Source organism: Pygocentrus nattereri, chromosome 3, assembly GCF_015220715.1.
Source record: "Pygocentrus nattereri isolate fPygNat1 chromosome 3, fPygNat1.pri, whole genome shotgun sequence".
Classification (NCBI taxonomy): domain Eukaryota; kingdom Metazoa; phylum Chordata; class Actinopteri; order Characiformes; family Serrasalmidae; genus Pygocentrus; species Pygocentrus nattereri.
This window is the reverse complement of record NC_051213.1, coordinates 51,247,668-51,260,456: the sequence shown is the minus strand read 5'-3', so window position 1 is coordinate 51,260,456 and position 12,789 is coordinate 51,247,668. Positions and strand designations below refer to the sequence as shown.

The window sequence follows — 12,789 nt, the reverse complement described above, 5'->3', positions numbered from 1 at the left end:
AGGGGGCGACTCTGATAAACAGCAGGGGGTGACTCTGATAAACAGCAGGGGGCGCTCTGATAAACAGCAGGGGGTGACTCTGATAAACAGCAGGGGGTGACTCTGATAAACAGCAGGAGGAGCTCTGATAAACAGCAGGGGGAGACTCTGATAAACAGCAGGGGGAGCTCTGATAAACAGCAGGGGGCGACTCTGATAAACAGCAGGGGGCGCTCTGATAAACAGTAGGGGGAGCTCTGATAAACAGCAGGGGGCGACTCTGATAAACAGCAGGGGGAGCTTTGATAAACAGCAGGGGGCGACTCTGATAAACAGCAGCGGGAGCTCTGATAAACAGCAGGGGGCGACTCTGATAAACAGCAGGGGGAGCTCTGATAAACAGCAGGGGGAGCTCTGATAAACAGCAGGGGGCGACTCTGATAAACAGCAGGGGGAGCTCTGATAAACAGCAGGGGGCGACTCTGATAAACAGCAGGGGGCGACTCTGAAAAACAGCAGGGGGCGCTTTGATAAACAGCAGGGGGAGCTCTGATAAACAGCAGGGGGAGCTTTGATAAACAGCAGGGGGCGACTCTGATAAACAGCAGGGGGCGACTCTGATAAACAGCAGGGGGAGCTCTGATAAACAGCAGGGGGCGCTCTGATAAACAGCAGGGGGCGACTCTGATAAACAGCAGGGGGAGCTTTGATAAACAGCAGGGGGCGACTCTGATAAACAGCAGGGGGCGACTCTGATAAACAGCAGGGGGAGCTCTGATAAACAGCAGGGGGTGACTCTGATAAACAGCAGGGGGAGCTCTGATAAACAGCAGGGGGAGCTCTGATAAACAGCAGGGGGCACTCTAATAAACAGCAGGGGGAGCTCTGATAAACAGCAGGGGGCGACTCTGATAAACAGCAGGGGGAGCTCTGATAAACAGCAGGGGGCGACTGATAAACAGCAGGGGGTGACTCTGATAAACAGCAGGGGGAGCTCTGATAAACAGCAGGGGGCGACTGATAAACAGCAGGGGGCGACTCTGATAAACAGCAGGGGGAGCTCTGATAAACAGCAGGGGGCGACTCTGATAAACAGCAGGGGGCGACTCTGATAAACAGCAGGGGGAGCTCTGATAAACAGCAGGGGGCGACTCTGATAAACAGCAGGGGGCGACTCTGATAAACAGCAGGGGGAGCTCTGATAAACTGCAGGGGGAGCTCTGATAAACAGCAGGGGGCGACTCTGATAAACAGCAGGGGGAGCTCTGATAAACAGCAGGGGGAGCTCTGATAAACAGCAGGGGGCGCTCTGATAAACAGCAGGGGGCGACTCTGATAAACAGCAGGTGGCACTCTGATAAACAGCAGGGTGCGACTCTGATAAACAGCAGGGGGCGCTCTGATAAACAGCAGGGGGCGACTCTGATAAACAGCAGGGGGAGCTCTGAGAAACAGCAGGGGGAGCTTTGATAAACAGCAGGGGGCGACTCTGATAAACAGCAGGGGGCGACTGTGATAAACAGCAGGGGGAGCTCTGATAAACAGCAGCGGGAGCTCTGATAAACAGCAGGGGGCGACTCTGATAAACAGCAGGGGGAGCTCTGATAAACAGCAGGAGGAGCTCTGATAAACAGCAGGGGGCGACTCTGATAAACAGCAGGGGGCGACTCTGATAAACAGCAGGAGGAGCTCTGATAAACAGAAGGGGGCGGTTCTGATAAAAAGCAGGGGACGCTCTGATTAACAGCAGGGGGCGACTGATAAACAGAAGGGGGCGGTTCTGATAAACAGCAGGGGGCGACTCTGATAAACAGCAGGGGGCGACTCTGATAAACAGCAGGGGGAGCTCTGATAAACAGCAGGGGGCGACTCTGATAAACAGCAGGGGGCGACTCTGATAAACAGCAGGGGGAGCTCTGATAAACAGCAGGGGGCGACTCTGATAAACAGCAGGGGGCGACTCTGATAAACAGCAGGGGACGCTCTGATAAACAGCAGGGGGAGCTCTGATAAACAGCAGGGGGCGCTCTGATAAACAGCAGGGGGCGCTCTGATAAACAGCAGGGGGAGCGCTGATAAACAGCAGGGGGCGACTCTGATAAACAGCAGGGGGCGACTCTGATAAACAGCAGGGGGCGCTCTGATAAACAGCAGGGGGCGACTCTGATAAACAGCAGGGGGCGACTGATAAACAGCGGGGGGCGACTGATAAACAGCAGGGGGCGACTCTGATAAACAGCAGGGGGCGACTCTGATAAACAGCAGGGGGTGACTCTGATAAACAGCAGGGGGCGCTCTGATAAACAGCAGGGGGCGACTGATAAACAGCAGGGGGTGACTCTGATAAACAGCAGGGGGCGCTCTGATAAAAAGCAGGGGGAGCTCTGATAAACAGCAGGGGGAGCTCTGATAAACAGCAGGGGGCAACTCTGATAAACAGCAGGGGGCAACTCTGATAAACAGCAGGGGGTGACTCTGATAAACAGCAGGGGGAGCTCTGATAAAAAGCAGGGGGCGACTCTGATAAACAGCAGGGGGCGACTCTGATAAACAGCAGGGGGTGACTCTGATAAACAGCAGGGGGCGCTCTGATAAACAGCAGGGGGAGCTCTGATAAACAGCAGGGGAGCTCTGATAAACAGCAGGGGGAGCTCTGATAAACAGCAGGCGGAGCTCTGACAAACAGCAGGGGGCAACTCTGATAAACAGCAGGGGGCGACTCTGATAAACAGCAGGGGGCGACTCTGATAAACAGCAGGGGGCGCTCTGATAAACAGCAGGGGGCGACTCTGATAAACAGCAGGGGGAGCTCTGATAAACAGCAGGGGGTGACTCTGATAAACAGCAGGGGGAGCTCTTATAAACAGCAGGGGGCGACTCTGATAAACAGCAAGGGGAGCTCTGATAAACAGCAGGGGGCGACTCTGATAAACAGCAGGAGGAGCTCTGATAAACAGCAGGGGGCGACTCTGATAAACAGCAGGGGGCGCTCTGATAAACAGCAGGGGGTGACTCTGATAAACAGCAGGGGGAGCTCTGATAAACAGCAGGGGGCGACTCTGATAAACAGCAGGGGGCGCTCTGATAAACAGCAGGGGGTGACTCTGATAAACAGCAGGAGGAGCTCTGATAAACAGCAGGGGGCAACTCTGATAAACAGCAGGGGGCAACTCTGATAAACAGCAGGGGGTGACTCTGATAAACAGCAGGGGGAGCTCTGATAAAAAGCAGGGGGCGACTCTGATAAACAGCAGGGGGCGCTCTGATAAACAGCAGGGGGAGCTCTGATAAACAGCAGGGGGAGCTCTGATAAACAGCAGGGGGCGACTCTGATAAACAGCAGGGGGCGACTCTGATAAACAGCAGGGGGCGACTCTGATAAACAGCAGGGGGCGCTCTGATAAACAGCAGGGGGAGCTCTGATAAACAGCAGGGGGCGACTCTGATAAACAGCAAGGGGAGCTCTGATAAACAGCAGGGGGCGACTCTGATAAACAGCAGGAGGAGCTCTGATAAACAGCAGGGGGCGACTCTGATAAACAGCAGGAGGAGCTCTGATAAACAGCAGGGGGAGACTCTGATAAACAGCAGGGGGAGCTCTGATAAAAAGCAGGGGGCGCTCTGATAAACAGCAGGGGGAGACTCTGATAAACAGCAGGGGGCGCTCTGATAAACAGCAGGGGGCGCTCTGATAAACAGCAGGGGGCGCTCTGATAAACAGCAGGGGGAGCTCTGATAAACAGCAGGGGGCGACTCTGATAAACAGCAGGGGGCGCTCTGATAAACAGCAGGGGGCGCTCTGATAAACAGCAGGGGGAGCTCTGATAAACAGCAGGGGGCGACTCTGATAAACAGCAGGGGGCGACTCTGATAAACAGCAGGGGGTGACTCTGATAAACAGCAGGGGGCGCTCTGATAAACAGCAGGGGGAGCTCTGTTAAACAGCAGGGGGAGCTCTGATAAACAGCAGGCGGAGCTCTGATAAACAGCAGGGGGCAACTCTGATAAACAGCAGGGGGCGACTCTGATAAACAGCAGGGGGCGACTCTGATAAACAGCAGGGGGCGCTCTGATAAACAGCAGGGGGCGACTCTGATAAACAGCAGGGGGCGACTCTGATAAACAGCAAGGGGAGCTCTGATAAACAGCAGGGTGCGACTCTGATAAACAGCAGGGGGAGCTCTGATAAACAGCAGGGGGCGACTCTGATAAACAGCAGGGGGCGACTCTGATAAACAGCAGGGGGAGCTCTGATAAACAGCAGGGGGCGCTCTGATAAACAGCAGGGGGCGACTCTGATAAACAGCAGGGGGCGCTCTGATAAACAGCAGGGGGCGACTCTGATAAACAGCAGGGGGAGCTCTGATAAACAGCAGGGGGCGACTCTGATAAACAGCAGGGAGCGACTCTGATAAACAGCAGGGGGCGACTCTGATAAACAGCAGGGGGAGCTCTGATAAACAGCAGGGGGCAACTCTGATAAACAGCAGGGGGCGACTCTGATAAACAGCAGGGGGCGACTCTGATAAACAGCAGGGGGCGCTCTGATAAACAGCAGGGGGAGCTCTGATAAACAGCAGGGGGCGACTCTGATAAACAGCAAGGGGAGCTCTGATAAACAGCAGGGGGCGACTCTGATAAACAGCAGGAGGAGCTCTGATAAACAGCAGGGGGCGACTCTGATAAACAGCAGGAGGAGCTCTGATAAACAGCAGGGGGAGACTCTGATAAACAGCAGGGGGAGCTCTGATAAACAGCAGGGGGCGACTCTGATAAACAGCAGGGGGCGACTCTAATAAACAGCAGGGGGTGACTCTGATAAACAGCAGGGGGCGACTCTGATAAACAGCAGGGGGAGCTTTGATAAACAGCAGGGGGCGACTCTGATAAACAGCAGGGGGCGACTCTGATAAACAGCAGCGGGAGCTCTGATAAACAGCAGGGGGCGACTCTGATAAACAGCAGGGGGAGCTCTGATAAACAGCAGGGGGAGCTCTGATAAACAGCAGGGGGCGCTCTGATAAACAGCAGGGGGAGACTCTGATAAACAGCAGGGGGAGCTCTGATAAAAAGCAGGGGGCGCTCTGATAAACAGCAGGGGGAGACTCTGATAAACAGCAGGGGGCGCTCTGATAAACAGCAGGGGGCGCTCTGATAAACAGCAGGGGGCGCTCTGATAAACAGCAGGGGGAGCTCTGATAAACAGCAGGGGGCGACTCTGATAAACAGCAGGGGGCGACTCTGATAAACAGCAGGGGGCGCTCTGATAAACAGCAGGGGGCGCTCTGATAAACAGCAGGGGGAGCTCTGATAAACAGCAGGGGGCGACTCTGATAAACAGCAGGGGGCGACTCTGATAAACAGCAGGGGGTGACTCTGATAAACAGCAGGGGGCGCTCTGATAAACAGCAGGGGGAGCTCTGTTAAACAGCAGGGGGAGCTCTGATAAACAGCAGGCGGAGCTCTGATAAACAGCAGGGGGCAACTCTGATAAACAGCAGGGGGCGACTCTGATAAACAGCAGGGGGCGACTCTGATAAACAGCAGGGGGCGCTCTGATAAACAGCAGGGGGCGACTCTGATAAACAGCAGGGGGCGACTCTGATAAACAGCAAGGGGAGCTCTGATAAACAGCAGGGTGCGACTCTGATAAACAGCAGGGGGAGCTCTGATAAACAGCAGGGGGCGACTCTGATAAACAGCAGGGGGCGACTCTGATAAACAGCAGGGGGAGCTCTGATAAACAGCAGGGGGCGCTCTGATAAACAGCAGGGGGCGACTCTGATAAACAGCAGGGGGCGCTCTGATAAACAGCAGGGGGCGACTCTGATAAACAGCAGGGGGAGCTCTGATAAACAGCAGGGGGCGACTCTGATAAACAGCAGGGAGCGACTCTGATAAACAGCAGGGGGCGACTCTGATAAACAGCAGGGGGAGCTCTGATAAACAGCAGGGGGCGCTCTGATAAACAGCAGGGGGCGACTCTGATAAACAGCAGGGGGCGCTCTGATAAACAGCAGGGGGCGCTCTGATAAACAGCAGGGGGAGCTTTGATAAACAGCAGGGGGCGACTCTGATAAACAGCAGGGGGCGACTCTGATAAACAGCAGGGGGAGCTCTGATAAACAGCAGCGGGAGCTCTGATAAGCAGCAGGGGGCGACTCTGATAAACAGCAGGGGGCGCTCTGATAAACAGCAGGGGGCGCTCTGATAAACAGCAGGGGGCGACTCTGATAAACAGCAGGGGGCGACTCTGATAAACAGCAGGGGGCGCTCTGATAAACAGCAGGGGGAGCTCTGATAAACAGCAGGGGGAGCTCTGATAAACAGCAGGGGGCACTCTGATAAACAGCAGGGGGAGACTCTGATAAACAGCAGGGGGAGCTCTGATAAACAGCAGGGGGCGACTCTGATAAACAGCAGGGGGCGACTCTGATAAACAGCAGGGGGAGCTCTGATAAACAGCAGGGGGCGCTCTGATAAACAGCAGGGGGCGCTCTGATAAACAGCAGGGGGTGACTCTGATAAACAGCAGGGGGCGACTCTGATAAACAGCAGGGGGAGCTCTGATAAACAGCAGGGGGAGCTCTGATAAACAGCAGGGGGCACTCTGATAAACAGCAGGGGGAGCTCTGATAAATAGCAGGTGGAGCTCTGATAAACAGCAGGGGGCGACTCTGATAAACAGCAGGGGGAGCTCTGATAAACAGCAAGGGGCGACTCTGATAAACAGCAGGGGACGCTCTGATAAACAGCAGGGGGCGACTCTGATAAACAGCAGGGGGTGACTCTGATAAACAGCAGGGGGCGCTCTGATAAACAGAAGGGGGCGACTCTGATAAACAGCAGGGGGAGCGCTGATAAACAGCAGGGGGCGACTCTGATAAACAGCAGGGGGAGCTCTGATAAACAGCAGGGGGCGCTCTGATAAACAGCAGGGGGAGCTCTGATAAACAGCAGGGGGAGCTCTGATAAACAGCAGGGGGCGACTCTGATAAACAGCAGGGGGAGACTCTGATAAACAGCAGGGGGAGACTCTGATAAACAGCAGGGGGAGCTCTGATAAACAGCAGGGGGCGACTCTGATAAACAGCAGGGGGAGACTCTGATAAACAGCAGGGGGAGACTCTGATAAACAGCAGGGGGTGACTCTGATAAACAGCAGGGGGAGCTCTGATAAACAGCAGGGGGCGACTCTGATAAACAGCAGGGGGTGACTCAGATAAACAGCAGGGGGAGACTCTGATAAACAGCAGGGGGAGCTCTGATAAACAGCAGGGGGAGCTCTGATAAACAGCAGGGGGTGACTCTGATAAACAGCAGGGGGAGCTCTGATAAACAGCAGGGGGAGCTCTGATAAACAGCAGGGGGAGACTCTGATAAACAGCAGGGGGAGCTCTGATAAACAGCAGGGGGAGCTCTGATAAACAGCAGGGGGCACTCTGATAAACAGCAGGGGGAGCTCTGATAAATAGCAGGGGGAGCTCTGATAAACAGCAGGGGGAGCTCTGATAAACAGCAGGGGGCGACTCTGATAAACAGCAGGGGGAGACTCTGATAAACAGCAGGGGGAGCGCTGATAAACAGCAGGGGCAGCTCTGATAAACAGCAGGGGGAGACTCTGATAAACAGCAGGGGGAGACTCTGATAAACAGCAGGGGGAGCTCTGATAAACAGCAGGGGGCGCTCTGATAAACAGCAGGGGGAGCTCTGATAAACAGCAGGGGCAGCTCTGATAAACAGCAGGGGGAGACTCTGATAAACAGCAGGGGGAGACTCTGATAAACAGCAGGGGGAGCTCTGATAAACAGCAGGGGGAGCTCTGATAAACAGCAGGGGGCGCTCTGATAAACAGCAGGGGGAGCTCTGATAAACAGCAGGGGGAGCTCTGATAAACAGCAGGGGAGCTCTGATAAACAGCAGGGGGAGCTCTGATAAACAGCAGGGGGCGCTCTGATAAACAGCAGGGGGAGCTCTGATAAACAGCAGGGGGAGACTCTGATAAACAGCAGGGGGAGCTCTGATAAACAGCAGGGGGCGACTCTGATAAACAGCAGGGGGAGACTCTGATAAACAGCAGGGGGAGCTCTGATAAACAGCAGGGGGAGACTCTGATAAACAGCAGGGGGAGCTCTGATAAACAGCAGGGGGCGCTCTGATAAACAGCAGGGGGAGCTCTGATAAACAGCAGGGGGCGACTCTGATAAACAGCAGGGGGCGCTCTGATAAACAGCAGGGGGAGCTCTGATAAACAGCAGGGGGAGCTCTGATAAACAGCAGGGGGAGACTCTGATAAACAGCAGGGGGAGCTCTGATAAACAGCAGGGGGAGCTCTGATAAACAGCAGGGGGAGACTCTGATAAACAGCAGGGGGAGCTCTGATAAACAGCTTAACTCACATTTTAACATTATTCTAGTGACGTGTTTACGTTTCAGCTGTGTGTTTACGTTTGGTTGCTAGGAAACAGGCATGACAGCTGACTGTCGACGCTGATCGAGCAGGTGAAGGTTTCCTAACTGGAGATTAGAAGATCAGATTCCTACATTAAGCTCAGATTAGATTCTGTGATATGAATCAGGGAATAATCTAATCTTGACCTGTTAGATCTTAATCTAGGACTAAACAGAGGACGGTTCTGTAAAACAGCCCCAGGTAAGACTGATCTTCAGATCTCACCACAGCCTTGAGCCAAGCACTGCCCTGTACCTTTATTTCTTGGGTTTCGGTCCACCCAGTCTCCAATCAGAGCGCCCAGTAAGAGCACAGAGCCGGCCACCACCAGCCCAAAGATGGCGGTCAGCAGCAAGTTACGCCCATACAGCTCAATCAGGAAGACGGAAATGGCAAAGTGCCACATGCGATCACCCTGGCAAGAGAAACAGCACATCACACATCAAACATCATACATCACACATCAAACATCAAACATCACACATCACACATCAAACATCAAACATCAAACATCACACATCAAACATCACACATCACACATCAAACATCAAACATCACACATCACACATCACACATCAAACATCACACATCACACATCAAACATCAAACATCACACATCAAACATCAAACATCACACATCAAACATCAAACATCAAACATCACACATCACACATCACACATCAAACATCACACATCAAACATCGCACATCAAACATCACACATCACACATCACACATCACACATCAAACATCAAACATCAAACATCAAACATCACACATCACACATCACACATCAAACATCAAACATCACACATCACACATCAAACATCACACATCACACATCACACATCAAACATCACACATCACACATCAAACATCACACATCACACATCACACATCAAACATCGCACATCACACATCACACATCAAACATCAAACATCACACATCACACATCACACATCACACATCAAACATCACACATCACACATCACACATCACACATCAAACATCAAACATCACACATCAAACATCACACATCACACATCACACATCAAACATCAAACATCACACATCACACATCAAACATCACACATCACACATCACACATCAAACATCACACATCACACATCAAACATCAAACATCAAACATCACACATCACACATCACACATCAAACATCGCACATCACACATCACACATCACACATCACACATCAAACATCAAACATCACACATCACACATCACACTTCACACATCACACATCAAACATCACACATCACACATCACACATCAAACATCGCACATCACACATCAAACATCGCACATCAAACATCACACATCACACATCACACATCACACATCACACATCAAACATCACACATCACACATCACACATCACACTTCACACATCACACATCAAACATCAAACATCGCACATCGCACATCGCACATCACACATCACACATCAAACATCGCACATCACACATCAAACATCGCACATCACACATCACACATCAAACATCACACATCACACATCACACATCAAACATCGCACATCACACATCACACATCAAACATCACACATCACACATCACACATCACACATCAAACATCAAACATCACACATCACACATCAAACATCGCACATCACACATCAAACATCGCACATCACACATCACACATCAAACATCACACATCACACATCACACATCAAACATCGCACATCACACATCACACATCAAACATCACACATCAAACATCAAACATCAAACATCACACATCACACTTCACACATCACACATCAAACATCACACATCACACATCACACATCAAACATCGCACATCACACATCAAACATCACACATCACACATCACACATCAAACATCACACATCACACATCACACATCACACATCACACTTCACACATCACACATCAAACATCGCACATCGCACATCGCACATCGCACATCACACATCACACATCACACTTCACACATCACACATCAAACATCGCACATCGCACATCACACATCACACATCACACATCGCACATCACACATCACACATCAAACATCGCACATCGCACATCACACATCACACATCACACATCGCACATCGCACATCACACATCAAACATCACACATCACACATCACACATCAAACATCACACATCACACATCACACATCACACTTCACACATCACACATCAAACATCGCACATCGCACATCGCACATCACACATCACACATCAAACATCGCACATCACACATCAAACATCACACATCACACATCACACATCAAACATCAAACATCGCACATCACACATCACACATCACACATCACACATCAAACATCGCACATCAAACATCACACATCACACATCACACATCACACTTCACACATCACACATCAAACATCGCACATCGCACATCGCACATCGCACATCACACATCACACATCAAACATCGCACATCACACATCAAACATCACACATCACACATCGCACATCGCACATCAAACATCGCACATCACACATCACACATCACACATCAAACATCGCACATCACACATCAAACATCACACATCACACATCACACATCACACATCACACATCAAACATCGCACATCGCACATCGCACATCACACATCACACATCAAACATCACACATCAAACATCGCACATCGCACATCGCACATCGCACATCACACATCACACATCACACTTCACACATCACACATCAAACATCGCACATCGCACATCACACATCACACATCACACATCGCACATCGCACATCACACATCAAACATCACACATCACACATCACACATCAAACATCACACATCACACATCACACATCACACTTCACACATCACACATCAAACATCGCACATCGCACATCGCACATCACACATCACACATCAAACATCGCACATCACACATCAAACATCACACATCACACATCACACATCAAACATCAAACATCGCACATCACACATCACACATCACACATCACACATCAAACATCGCACATCAAACATCACACATCACACATCACACATCACACTTCACACATCACACATCAAACATCGCACATCGCACATCGCACATCGCACATCACACATCAAACATCGCACATCACACATCAAACATCACACATCACACATCGCACATCGCACATCAAACATCGCACATCACACATCACACATCACACATCAAACATCGCACATCACACATCAAACATCACACATCACACATCACACATCACACATCACACATCAAACATCGCACATCGCACATCGCACATCACACATCACACATCAAACATCACACATCACACATCACACATCACACATCAAACATCGCACATCACACATCACACATCACACATCAAACATCACACATCACACATCACACTTCACACATCACACTTCACACATCACACATCAAACATCACACATCAAACATCGCACATCACACATCACACATCAAACATCAAACATCACACATCACACATCACACATCACACATCACACACTGCTTTTACTTCCGCATAACTAAATGTTTCAGATGTAATCAGAGCCGTTCAAAGTCGTTTGGTTTCTAGATAAACTGACTGAGTCAGAGCCGTTCACAGTGGTGGTGATGGGAACCAGACGTCCCTCTAAAAGCTCCTCACAGTGGTGGTGATGGGAACCAGACGTCCCTCTAAAAGCTCCTCACAGTGGTGGTGATAGGAACCAGACGTCCCTCTAAAAGCTCATCACAGTGGTGGTGACAGGAACCAGACGTCCCTCTAAAAGCTCCTACAGAAAGTTCCTACTTGAACTGGTTCTGAATTCACTGCCTGATGACTGAGACGCTGTTTTATGAGAGTTTAGAGAACTTCAACTCCATTCATGGTGGAGGGAGACATGCAGGGCGCTGTGTGGCAAAAATAGTCCCCAAAGAAAACTCATTATTCCAGATTTTCCACTGTTTTCCATCATCAGCATTCCATATAAGCTCAGAAGACTCGTGTAGGTTCTCTGGAGGTTCTGGATGGTAAATAAAGTGTCTATATCTGTGTTGTAGTCATGGCGACGCCTGGTTCCCATCACCACCACTGTAAAGACGTTATGAGTTATGCAGATATTTTGAAAATTTGGTGGAATTCCCCTTTATAATATTGCATGTCCGTCTCCTCTAGGAAAATCTCTAAACGAACTTTTTGGGGACTGTCCTGCCTCACAGTGCCCTGTGTGACCCCGTCCACTTCCAACTGGACTTACAAATAAATAAAGAGGTCAGTAACTTTGTGTGAGGAGGTCTGGTTCCATCTCCGCCGCTGCGAAGCAGCCAGAGCAGCGCGTTTCTCCA

At 50.9% G+C, this 12,789-nt stretch overlaps 1 protein-coding gene across 1 annotated transcript in view; it reads right to left on the bottom strand.

Annotated features, from left to right (window-relative positions):
• The window catches only part of si:ch211-254p10.2 (solute carrier family 40 member 1), a 53,713-nt gene that overhangs the window by 37,098 nt on the left and 3,826 nt on the right, over positions 1-12,789 (bottom strand). Inside the window, exon 4 of the mRNA XM_037536814.1 lies at positions 8,687-8,846. Within this exon, the coding sequence (XP_037392711.1) occupies positions 8,687-8,846 (160 nt within the window). The remainder of the gene's footprint in view (positions 1-8,686; positions 8,847-12,789) is intronic.